The sequence below is a fragment of the Nyctibius grandis genome, chromosome 1 (assembly GCF_013368605.1).
Source record: "Nyctibius grandis isolate bNycGra1 chromosome 1, bNycGra1.pri, whole genome shotgun sequence".
Lineage (NCBI taxonomy): Eukaryota > Metazoa > Chordata > Aves > Nyctibiiformes > Nyctibiidae > Nyctibius > Nyctibius grandis.
The window spans coordinates 78,660,940-78,674,548 of NC_090658.1; the positions used below are offsets into that span (position 1 = coordinate 78,660,940).

The 13,609-nt window shown below is 42.0% G+C and overlaps 1 protein-coding gene across 8 annotated transcripts in view; it reads left to right on the top strand.

The window, feature by feature from the left end:
- The first annotated feature begins 995 nt into the window (after nucleotides 1-995).
- The window catches only part of SLC22A16 (solute carrier family 22 member 16), a 42,255-nt gene continuing 29,641 nt past the window's right edge, over nucleotides 996-13,609 (top strand). For all 8 annotated transcript variants that reach the window (XM_068413212.1, XM_068413247.1, XM_068413222.1 and 5 more), the window contains exon 1: nucleotides 996-1,122. In XM_068413212.1, the coding sequence (XP_068269313.1) occupies nucleotides 1,073-1,122 (50 nt within the window). In that variant the 5' untranslated portion in view covers nucleotides 996-1,072. The remainder of the gene's footprint in view (nucleotides 1,123-13,609) is intronic.

Genomic DNA, 13,609 nt, shown 5'->3' on the forward strand with positions numbered 1-13,609 from the left:
AAAACATTAAATATGAGAACTGCACCTGCAACAGTTTTTTCTGCATCTTGCCTAATTCTCAGAGCCCAGAGCGACTGGGCTGCTAGAGCATATCTGTTCCAACTAAACCCACTGCTAAGTTAATTACAAAGGTCTCCTGTTGTAACTCACTTTGCTAACCCTCAGACAATTTCAAATTGATTATCTTGGCCTCTTCTGGGTAAAATAGAAAAATAAGTCCAAATATAATTGAGGCTTCATTACAAATTGGAGTACTAATGACAGTCGTGCAGATATGGGACACATGATGTATTTTACCTTTATTAAATGACAATACTATTTTACATTGTGTGCTAAAACTTTGAAAAAAACCCCACCCATGTAATATATCCAAATAACAGAGCAGATTATAAGGCTACTAAAAAATATTCTTATTAACATTCAGATAACGTCCTGGGAAAAAATTCTTTATACTCTTCTTTAATTGAAAACGTCCATATGAAATACACCAGAGCCTAAATAGATTAGATTATAAATGATTGTCACAGGAGGATTTAAGTATATAATTGCCTCCTTTAATTTAATTTTAAGGTGGAAAAAAAAAGGCCTTGCTGTAGATGCTGCCCGACGGGACAGGCAGAGACCCGTCTTTCAGAGGAAAGTGTCCCGGGCACTCGGTCTGCGTGAGAGATTAAACCACTCAGGAACGAAAGCCCTGAGGCATACATACAGGAACCATGGCCCCCTCTTCCCCGCGCACCGCCCGCCCGGTGCCGCCGAGGTAACCCCGCCCGCCTCCCCCTGCTCCCGCTGCGCTAAGGCGAGCAGGGCTGCCGGGCACGGCCGCTCGGCCGCCCCGCCTGCCCCGCCGGGCAACGGCTCCGCGCGGGGAGCGGTTGGCGGCGGGGCGGTGACCGCTAGGCCGGCGCCCGCCCTCCGGCCCGCCCGCTGAGGGGCCGCGCACTCCGCCCTTGGCGCGGGGCGCCACACCCCGCCGGGGGCGGGCGGGGGGACGGGACGGGACGGGACAGTGCCTCTTCTCCGCTCCGCCGGGACAGCGGCACCGAGGCTGCCGCTTTGCTGCCGCCCCGCCATGGCTCCCAGCTCCGAGCGGCTCTTCGACTCCCTGGGACACTTCGGCAGGTACCGGGGCAGCCCCATCCCGTCCCGAGCGGGGATCGCGCCGCTGGGCTGCGGCCCGCCGCCCCGCGCACTCGCAGAGGCGGGCGGGCAGAGGGACTGTCACGCTCGCGCTCCCGCGTCCCCGTGCAGGGACACGCACGCAGAGGCTGACGGACACCCACACGGGCGGGGTATCACAGCCGCCCCGCAGGCAGTCACACGCACACGGGGGCTGACACGGGGAGACAGCGCTGCGTGTGCTGCAGGGGGAGGCGCGCACCCGCACACACACACACACTGACACACGCACTGCACACACACGCTCACACACGCTGCACCCCAGTGTATAAGCTCACGCAATACAGACAGGCACTGGCACATGTATTAGCAGCACCCTACACACCCCCATATAGCCTTCCATACACACGCTGACCCATGCATATGCTGACACACACACACTACGCATGTCTGTATAAATGCCACATTCACGTGCGCACCCACACACAGCCCATTCGCACACAGGCTCGCACACTTGTAGGCACCACGTGCATTCATAGACGCTGTGCACGCAGTCACACGCGTTTGCGTACATACACGCTTAGGCACTTAATGTTCACACGTTTCTTGCACGTGTGAGCTTGCACATGAGCACACACACACACAGAGCCCTGGGCCAATCTAGGTGCTTCAGGGGTGATGAGAGGGTACAAGCAGTAGGTACAGGAGTGTTGCGTGACACACAGATGGGCTGTTCCTGCATAGGGGCACAGGCTTGTCATGTGCAATCGATGGCGTGGTTTTATGGAGGTTGGGCTTGTTGCGTGTGATATATGGATATGGAGTGTATGTATAGATATATTTGTCGGCAAAGGGTTATCTGTATGATAAATGGTGTGATGCATTGTGGCGAGTTTTCTTTGATGTGGTTTGTGACTGTGATGTGTGCGTGTGTACAGGCCTGAGTTTGTTAGATGGGATACACCGATGTGGTACGTGTGTGCATATGCTTCTGTAGCTGTGGATGCAGGGCTGGTATGTGAGACTCTGTTTATAGCAGGTAATGGAGAAGAAACATTTGGCAAGGAAATGAAATTTTAGAGCATATGAATTGTAAGACTAAGAGGCACTCATCCTCACAGCGGGTTCTGTCGTGTACTTTCACAGTGTGCTGATCAGCATGGATTTTGCAGATGCATACTCTTCAGAGCGGATGTCTGAATAGACCCATATCACAATTTGGATACAAGTTTAAGCTGTTGAATTGCAGTATTGCGCTTTCTAGCTCCGTCACCAGTGGGCTAGCCTAACCCGCAGTGTTGACCTCTCTATTTGGGGCAAGCAGGAGCGACATTTTGAACAAAGCCTTGGAGCTCCTTTTAATGGTAGTGGCGCACACCTGCACTCCACAGCAGAATAGGCTCTTAATATCATGTGCCAGCAGTAGTGGTGGGTGTCAATAGCCTCTGTAGATGGCTAGGATTGAAAGACTTTTCCTTTGCTTTACTGGGACCTATGCCTAAAGTACATGTTTGGCCAAGTTGTGATTTACATGCATATCTATCTGAACAATATCTTATTCATTATCAGTTCTGGGTCAGCATATGACCCAGCAAAAATGTTCTATGTGAATTAGGAGAGAAATCCTAGCAGTCAGTCTATTTTGCTGTTGCTGTTGCTCTTCTGTTGTGCGTGCACTTTGTGGAAAGCAGGCACTTGACACTGAACACTGAAATAACACAAAAGTATTTATTCCTAGCTACTGAAGCAGTTTTCCTACTTGAGAATATTTATCAATACTTTAGATAAAGTTTTCACAACTACTTGCAATTAAAGGGAGAACAATTTTACAGTAATAAGCTCACATCTAGGGGCCAGATTATTTGAGATGCAGTTCAATGGGGGTTGCTTTAGGTTTAGGACCTTTGAGATGAACCACAGACTACCAAAATTTACATAGTCATGTTAGACTCACAGCTGTTCAAGATTTCAAAGACCACATGCTAAAAGTAAGTATAATAGTAGCTTATGGTGGATGCACCTATTTAAAAAATGTTGTAAAAAAACTTTTTAATCCCGTGATACTGCTAGATAAATGACCATACTTCATATAAAAAGCTGCTCTTAACTGTAACTGTGAAGTTAGTTCTGATTAGTTTGGATTTATGCATCATCATGACACTGAGAGATAATAATTTCTTCAGTTCAAGCAATTCTTATAAGGCACATATAACCTATGCACTACATATAGATTCTGTAGATTTGCCACAGTCAGATTCTGAGCAATCCAAGCATGACTGTTAGCATTTTGAGACTGTTTTGATTTTCTTAAACTCTGACAGATGCAGTAAAGAATGGCCAGCTGTTTATGTGTATATAAATATATGCATGGAGAGAGTATGTATGCATTTTATATATGTAATATATGTATTAAGTATATATCTATATATAAAATTTATTCATATACATATAATATATAAACCTTTCACTTTGATTAAGATTGTGAATTTTGCAGAATTGACTTTCACATGGATGCTTACAGTATTTTGCTTTCCATGTGGATTCTCCTTCAGAAGTCTCAGTGATGCTGTAATTCTTACTGGGGTCTTGAGACATGCATGAACAACCGTAAAATATAACAGCTTCTGTTTCCTTTGCCATTAAAGGAAGACTTTATGCCTGTCTTTCAGTTTGGGCATGGGTAGCATCTGTGGACCATGAATTCAAGAAAGTTGTTTTAAACATCGTTCTTGAGTCTGTCTCTGGAGCATGAGATCACTGCTTGCTATTGCAGAGGTGAATGAAAAAAAACCAAAATCCTGTCTGCCTCAAAAGACCTCATCTCTAATGAGTTGCTAGGCCTTAAAGCTCCCAGTTTACCTGCGTTCAGCTGCGCCTTTCACCCATACAGCAGTTCCTGTCCGACTGTGAGTGTGGGCTCTCCCTTTCTACCCCCTGCCCCTTCCCCAGCCCCTTTCTGCCCAACACTCCAGCTGCAAAAACCTGCTCGGGGGCCCGTCAAGTAAAGAGGATATAGTCAGCCATTGGCCGTCACTGGCAGCCCCGCGTACTGGGAAAGCAGAGGCGTGATTAACGGGCCTAAGGTTGGTAGCACAGCTCGCTTGGGATCTGTATGCCTGCAGAGGTGGTGCCTGCTATACGGCCTGAAGCAAGCAGGCTTCCCCTGGACCTGCTGGCCTCTGGCTGACCAGCCAGCGTGTGCGTATCTCTGCGTGGGGAAGCATGCCTTAGGACCTGGCTGGCAGGCTCACACTGCCCGTATATCTAGTTCTCAGGTAAACTAAAGGACTTCTAATAACTTTAGTGAGTTTAATCTACCAGGAGGACACAGAACTTACTTACCTGGTTGCTAGTGAGAAACAGGCTATGTATTTTGCAGCTCTGATCTACACCATGACAGAGTGCTGAACAGAGACATGATCTAATCAGGAATAGCTGTCTAGCGAGAAATGTGGTAAGGTACCTCTTATTGTAAGTGTGGATGAGAGTAAGGATTTGATTTCCCAGTTGGAATGTCTGGTAGCTATGAGATGCAGTTTGCATGGTATCTAGAGTTTTCCCTGTGATTTACAGTTTTTAAATCTTGGCTTATACTTTAGCTAAAAGCAGGTGGGTGAAAATTATCAGGGAGAGAGGGGAAGACTGGGTGTCACTGACACTATTTCCAGGTTTTGTAATGAAGTATTTCCAGAATCTTTTAAAAGATTGTCTTTTAAAGTATTCTGTCTCTTACAAAGTTGAGTAAGTTATCCAGATTTTCAAATTTTGGTTTTATAAATAATGTATTTTACTAGCAGTTAGACTATTTAATAAATTAACAATAACTGCTCTTTACTGAAATGTTTGTGTATTTATTCAGTTTTTAACATCTTTACATTGTTGCCTTACGTTAAGCTGTTGCCTGGTCAGTGGAGTTGCTACAAGTTGGACTTTAGAAGCAACCAATATAAGGATTAGCAATAGCTGCTAGTAGGAGGGGAGAAGCAGGATAGGCTGCCTGTTTGGATAGGACGCTCAACTGTTGGAGCCAAAGATGGAGTTTGGTAGAGATTACTACACTTATCAACAGTTTCAACATTTTCTGTTAATTTCATTGGAACTTTTCTAGTGTTCATAAATAGATCAGAGACTATGCCTGGCTCATAAAGAAACTGGCTTGACTTTTGTAGAGATTCTTTCAATGGATTTCTACAATGCAGACCCTGCTGGTCAGTGCTATAGTAGCAATATTTGAACAGTCAGTTCTAATGCCATTTCTCTTCTCCCTACTTTGTAGGGCTCTTGGTTCAGTTCTGAATTCCTACACCAAACCTTCTATGTTCTTTTCACATCTCAGAACTTTTCCAGGCTCCTATTTTCATGCTGATGCCCTTATCCTCTCTCTTGTTTCATAGCTCACAGCTCTTGTTGTGATCACATTACATCTTCTGCAGATTGTGCTGTGTACATGATACTTCCAGAAATTCTTGGGTCTGTATCAAATAACAAAGAGTCCCAAGTATCTCAAAGAATATGCTCACGATTTATTTTCACAAAAAGAAAATAAGAATACTTTCAAGCAATGATTTTTCAAACTCAGATATTTTACAGATGTCTTGAAAGGTTCTTCCCCAACAAAAATACATTTTTCAAGTGGAGAAGTGTACTTGCTGGACATGCAAAGAAAACGGTTTTCCTTTTCCAAGCTAGTAAGGAGAAACAGGCAATCATATTCAACATTTGAACAGATGATTAACTTTATCTTTAAAAAAATGGAAATATTACAAGCTTTTTTTGAAATACTAATATATTTAGTTTTTAGTACATCCAGCACCAAATAAATATTTGTAAACAATATAATGTGAATTTCTGTTTAAGCTTTGAGTAGTTTCCTGAAGATTGACAAAATACTGTGGTCTAGAGATTTTTTTAAAAAAACTTTTTTTTCCCAAATGCTGGCTACTTTTATACAGTGGAAAAGTTTATAGCAGCATATCTGTCATTCAGGTTTCAAAGTGTATCAGTGGACAGCTGTTTGTGTTTACTGGAATGTGCCAGACAGAAGAATCTCAAATCTAAGTCCTCCTTTGGCTCCTAGTCAGGGGCGGTGGTTGATAGAAATGCTTGATAAATGTTCTTCAGCTTTATAACTATGCTATATTATAACATCTGAATTAGCCTGTGCTCATCTCAGATGTTCATAGGATAAAACAAGACTTGGCTGCATGTAATTTTTTTCCCTTCTTTTATGAGGGGGGATGCGTCTGGATATTTTGCAAGGAGTACTTGATCCCGTTGGTTGAATAGCATCATAATAGCCTTGGAGAACTGAGACAAGCCACGTGTTTTCACAGAGCAGACTCCAGCAGCTTAAACAAAGTTCTTATTATCTATGCCTGACTAGGCAAAAGTAGAAGTTTTCTCAAGGCTCAGAACCCAAGCTGGATACTGGCAAGTGCTCCTGGATTACGGTGACAACATGCTAGCAGTGTGGTCTGCAAGAGGTACTAACAGTATTTGCTGGGATCCAGGTCGTATTTGAGGCATTTTGTCTATACAGAAAAAACTGTACTGCATCAGAATGTGCTGGCAACCTCACCCTGCCTGTTTCTGGATTGAAAAAGTAGATTGTAGTAATAGAAGTAGATTGAAAAGTAGATTATAATAACAGGAAAATAACTAAATAAAACCAGGATGAAAATGCACTTGTCTGTAGTACTACCCAGGCTACAGCCTGCGATACAAGCAGCACTCAGACTTCAAGCTAGTAAATCAGTCATGATTTGTAAAGCAACTGCTGAGATTTAAACTGGACGTTTGAAATGTTGGCACCCGCCTAGGGTGGCTTCTAGACAGAGTTGTAGCATGGACATGGTAATGGCAGCATAAGGCAATTATCACACACATCAAGGAGCTGATGGTCCGCTGTTTCAGCCCAAAATACTATGGTATGAATGAAAATGAAATATATAAGGCACTGCACTGTGTATGCCCTGTAATACAATGCCTGGGACTGGGATATCGCTCCTATAAAAGCGCTCAATAATTTTCTCATAATAGTCATGATTTTCAGCAGTACTAAGATATCTCAAAGTTGGAAGGAAATGTTTTTATAAAGGGCCCCAGAAGCCTTCAGCACATGCTATGAAAATTTGTGTGCTACCATGTTGCTATACACAACAAGAACGGAACTGAGCTATGTACACAGCTGACATTTTATTTGAGGTAGCTTGAGGCATGAAGCTATAGCAGCTGATCAAGAGCATGAGAATCTCAACTTCTCAGAAATACAGAAAAAATAGCAAGACAGAGAAGATATCAGCTGAGGTAGGTAGCTATGTCTCGGTTGCAAGGCGAAGACTGGAAAAAGTATGGTAACAAACTGTACAAGACAGAGATTTACAAGTACTACTAATAATAGTTGATCTGTCAGATTGTCCATGTACTTGGAGAGAAATCTCAGTTGTCTTTGAAAAATACTGAAATTACCTAGAGAGCTAATGTATACCTTAATATCACACATTGACAGCCAAACTATAATGTTCACCTTGCTCAGAGCAGGTGATCTCTGAAAATCACATCCAATGAAAATGTAGTTTGAGGAATCTAGAGGCACCATCCATTGGATCACATATTAAACCCTTTCCTCAAGAAAATATTTTCATTAAGAGGTGAAGTTGAGTTTCCTCTTCCTGTTACTTGGAGGCATTACTATTAGGTAGCAGCATCAGAGGTGCAGCACCAGCAGCAGTGTTGAGGCAGGAATAGAGGCCAAGGCCTGGAGAATAGATGGAAAATGCCGACAAGGCAGCAGGAATTAGAAAACAAGTGCCAAAAAGGTGCTTCAAAAAACTGGGAATAATTTGCTGCTCTATAAAAAGCAGTCAGCACCACGCTTTGGATGGAACTCAGTGCCATTTAAATGTGTTGTATCCATGATAGCCTGGACTTTTCCAGCCATGTCGCAACTTCTTTTTCCTCTCTAAGCTGTGAAAGAGATTTGGAAGGATTTAGGTTCCTACCTGATCCATCTGTGTAAGTCTATGCTAGCTGTGTGGGGAAATTAGTTGTCCAAATCAAGGCACTAGTGAGCTCATCTCACTAACTTTACAGGCCTGTAGTATAAACTTCAGACATCTGCCTTAGTCACTTTGTCAAGGGGGAGAATTAGACCCTTTAAGGGCATGACACATCTGTCTTATTTTCATGGAGAGATTTGGGACAAGATGAATGGTGCACCTAGATTAGTCTGTGCTTCCTCACTGAATGAAAAGGGGATCTGGAGAAGTAGTATAGATGTATATGGATTGCATACCGCATACAATATATTGTATCCAAGTATACTGTATACATTCTTTACTTTCAACCTAAATGAACTAATCAAGGCTTAACTAGAAGGTGGGGATGTGGGAAATGTTTCTGGCAGGACACTTTCTATGTCACAGCATTAGCTAGCATCTTACTCTCAAGACGACATGAAGCAGATACCAAGATCCTTGCATTGCTCTGCTGTATGTCAGACATCAGAAAAACTGTCACATATGCAATAATACTGCTGTTACAATGCTTGCCACGTTATTGGCTTTCCATCAGCAATCCTCGCTGTCAGTTCCTTGAATATAGGTAATTCCAGGAAAGATTGATTTAGGTCAACTATTGAATCGAGAGCACTAAGATCAGAGAAACAAGAGATCAAACCTGTTCTGAAAACACAGAAATCCCAAAGGTACGGAAAGTGAGGGAATAAAACCTACAACTGACTGTAGATCAGTGTATCCGAGCTCAGTTCTGTGTCATCCATTAAGAATAGAGGGAGCAGCTGGTACAAAAATAGATCTATGTAGAAGAATCCTAGTAGGTCTGAGTATAATACAGCTTCTTTACTGGATTATTGTGGAGAATGGAACCCATATATTGCTTGTAAATATTTATGTAAGATCAGAAGACAGCATTTTTCCAGATCATTCCCTTGTATGAGCTACCACAAGAGAAAGACTCAAGGAAAGAACCTGACACCACTGTGGAAGTATAAGCAGGTAAAAGAGCATTACAGAATATATTTAATAAGAGGTAAAAGTGCATTCTTAGCCTTGGAAACAGTCAAATCTGTAATTTGCATTTCTTTGTTTTTAGTTTAAATTACATCCAATTTTAACAGTTCAGAGAGAAAGGTAGTAGAATCATCTTCCTTGAATGACAGGAAATGAAAAGATTGTATGCTTTCCATTAAGAAATCAAGAACAATATAGAGTAACTTGGTCTGTTGGTCAAGGAAGAGATAAATGAACAATAAAACTAATGAAAATATCATTTCTTTGGAAAGATCAATAATGCTGTTAAGATTTTGACTTGTCTTCTTTAGAGAGGTTGTAGAAAAGCTTTTTGTGTAATTAAAATCAAAGGCAGTGTGACAAATATCCAAGATCTATTAAATCAACTTTCGGCATTTCATACTATTTTATATACTCTACAATGTGTAAATCTCTCAAATGAGAGAAAACAAATATTTTTCTTGTCCTGTGAAGACACAGGCTAGCCAAACCAATATTCAGCACTGAAGAACTGAAAGGAGATACAAGTAAACAAAAAATTGCACAGAAGTTCATGACCAGGCTGCTAATCAAAACAAAACAAACTGAAAAGCTCTCCAGTGAGAACTAGTCATTTAATAAGGTCTTATTATGGGGCAGATTCCCATGACCATTTGGGGAGAAGGAGTTAAGGACTTCTAGGCAAAGAGCGAGCTACACATTTGCAGTGAAGAGGGACAGTTTGGAGAGAAGGTGAGCTACAAACCTGCAAAAGAAGCTGAAAGTCCTCTTGCGCTCAGTAACCTTCTTTTATGCAGGTTTAGAGATAACCTGCCTTGCCTTGGAGAAGGTAGCCTGTCGGGGGTACTAACCTGTCTGAGTAGGAACACGGGTGGGACAGACTAGCTGACCTTGCAAGAGCCTCTGAACAGCCCCTGCAAGAGCTGATGAACCGTTGGTGGATCATCAGTGTAGACTCCTGAAAAGAGAGGAAGAAGGGAGCTATGTCCTACTCCTCTTCGGTGTCCTAACTAAGCTTTAATAAAGTCTGTAGAAGATACAAGCTACTCTGTTACACAGAAAGAGAAAAGCTGTTGGTGTGGAGGCTATTCTCCTCTTGAATGTAGAACATAGCTGCTTAATATGGATGTACTTAAACAATTAATACATAAGCAAAACCAAGTTTAATAGAAGACAATACTTTGACCATACCAGATTGTGCATTAAATCAAATCCCTTTATTCAAGTTGTAGAACTGTAGAATGACAAGTGTAGAATTTCACAGAGGTAGAATTGCAACTTGCTGTATTGTCTTTGGCAGCAAAGAGTCTCTGGCTGAAATGGAGTTGCCTTTCCTAAAGCCATACCTTGATTTATATGTTGACTTTGTCTCAAGTTTTAGAAGACACAATATTATCTGACACTTAATTCCCTAAATTGTAAATGTAACACCTTGTTAAGTGATTGTTTTTTTAGTGAAATATTCCTAAAAAGCTAATAAGACAAAGGTGTCTGCTTCAGCTCTTCTGTTTTCGCTCTTGAAGAGTCGCTGTGGTGAAAGTCAGAATTAACAAAACAACATCGTAAGAGTTGCAAATGGAGCCAGGGAGAGTAAAATGACACATTGTCCAGGTAATACGATGCTTTATGTAGCCCACAGAAATAGATCAAATCATCTTAATCATATTCTAGGCTGCAAAAATAATGCTATGGGTAAAATTATTGCTTATATTAAGGAAGAAAGAAACAATGGAGCAACCCAAAATTCCATGACAGTTCTGTCAAATATTTACAGGAATGGTTTAAACATAATTTGATCCACAGAGCTAATACTTATTATTTCTAAGTGAAAACTCAGAAGATACTAGTATGTGCAGGAACGGTTACAAACATGTGCTAGGAAAATGATGTCCAGTATGCTTAAATTAGTTACACAGATTTGTTACTTGTTTTAACTTTTCCCATGAGAACTTTCAAAAACCTATAAGAATGAGAAATTTTGCAATCATTTTCCAAGTGTGAAGGTATTAAATTTCCAATATAGAAATTTAAAGCCATGGGTAGTATGCTTAACAAGTGTGGCATGGCATGAAGACAATTTGTGTAGAATTCAGACTGAAAATGAGCCGTCTGCATCCAATTCTTCTTAGGTTTTACTATGAATAGGAAACAAAAAGAAAACTTCTTAAAAAGCATCATTTAATTACGACAACAGGAAGGCTTAATTATTTTGCAATATAGCATTTGAAGAACAGACTGCTAGTTGCTTCAGAATTGATGGTTTTCACCACTGTGAAGCAGGTATTCAATCCATGTATTTATACCTTCAGCTATACCAGGTTTAGAGTTTTGCAATAGAAATATGTAAATAGAATAACAAATAAGAACATAATTCATATGAAAACTGATGAGTTTTATTTCAGGATTATAGACAGAAAAAAAATCAGATAAAATAAATGTAAACTTCCATAATGGGAACAAAGTTAGTACAATGTGTCATCAAGGTAAACAGCAGAAAGCATCTGATTTCCTAAATGGGGAAGGAAGAATGAAATACAACAGTTTATACATGAAGTACTGCCTATGTCTATAATTAGATGGAATCCCAATAAAAACATTTAAATTCTATTAGACACAGATTATGATGTGAAATGATTTGCTTACATAAGTTGATGGAAATGCTACAGTGTGGAAGGGAATTAAATACCTAGTTTGGATTTGTCTCCAAAAAAGAGGCTGGCCAAAAGAAAACAGTGTTACCAAAGATACTGGAATTGAGTTTTCCTTGTGCGAATTAATGTTAGTAATATATCATGTGGACAGAGTACGTGCTAATTTTCTAAATGGTAGATGTTTATAAAAATGCTGTTCGTGGAATGAAAACATCCAAGTATAGAGCTTGAAGTGTTACTATTGTTCAAGCGTAACCACTCTGCTGTGTTTAGCACTGATCCAAATAATTCCAAAAGAAACCTAAATAACTTAAAAACTGCATGGTCATGTTATTTTTTAATTCAATTATCTGGTATATACCCTTGACACAGGTAAAGCAGAAAGGACAAGTGGATAACTAGAATGGAATAGACTAACTCCAGCTATGCCATTGGAAGGTGTTGGAATTGCTGTTGCGATTGCAGTCCATTCCTGCTTACCTGCCCAGTTTCCATTGTGATTACTGGTTCACTCGTAACTGCTGTAGCCCCACTTGGAGCCGTGACCTCAAGTTCAAGGACTGCCTTACTGGTACCTGTATGGGTGCAAATGTACCAGAATTACAAAAATTTTTCATATTGATTTTGATCAGTAAGAGGTTGGTGGACTGAGTCCCTTGGGAGTTGGTCCTGAAGGGCAAAGGAGTCCAGGAAGGCTGGACATGCTTCAAAAGGGAATTGCTAAATATTCAGGAGCAGGCTGTCCCAGTCTGTAGGAAGACAAGCCGTCGGGGAAAAAGACTGGCCTGGTTAAACAGAGAACTTAGGCTAGAACTTAAGGAAAAAAAGTGAGCCTACTTGCTCTGGAAGAAGGGTCGGGTAACTTGGGAGGTCTATAGGGACGTTGCCAGGTCGTGTAGGGAGAAGATTAGAAGGGCCAAAGCTCAATTAGAGCTTGATTTGGCTGCTACGGTCAAAGATAATAAAAAAAGCTTCTACAAATACATTAACAGCAAAAGGAGGGTCAAGGAGAGCCTCCACCACTTGCTGAATGAGGAGGGTAGTGTAGTGTCAGGGGATGAGTAAAAGGCAGAAGTGCTCAATGCCTTCTTTGCCTCGGTCTTTAATGTCAAGACCAGTTGTCCTCAGGAGACTCGGCCCCCAGAGCTTTAAGTTAGGGACGGGGGGCTGTGTGAACCCCCCGTAATCCAGGAGGAGACGGTTAGTGACCTGCTGTGCCAGTTGGACCCCCACAAGGCTATGGGTCCAGATGGGATTCACCCCAGAGTAATGAAGGAACTGGCAGATGAACTTGCCAAACCACTCTCTATTATCTACCGGCAGTCCTGGTTAACTGGAGAAGTTCCAGCTGACCGGAAATTAGCAAACGTAACGCCCATCTACAAGAAGGGCTGGAAGGATGATCCAGGGAACTATAGGCCTGTCAGCCTGACCTCGGTGCCAGGCAAGGTGATGGAACAGCTCATCCTCAGTGCCATTACACGGCACATGCAGGACAATTGGGGCATTGGCACCAGCCAACATGGATTCATGAAAGGCAGGTCCTGCTCGACCAACCTGGTCTCCTTCTATGACCAAGTGACCCGCTTAGTAGATGAGGGCAGGGCTGTGGATGTAGTCTATCTAGACTTCAGTAAGGCACTCGACACTGTCTCCCACAGCATCCTCCTAGACAAACTGTCTGCCCGGGGCTTGGATGGGTGGACTCTTCAATGGGTTAAAAACTGGGTGGATGGCCGAGCCCAGAGAGTGGTGGTGAATGGGGCAAAGTCCAACTGGCGGCCGGTCACTAGCGGTGTCCCCCAGGGC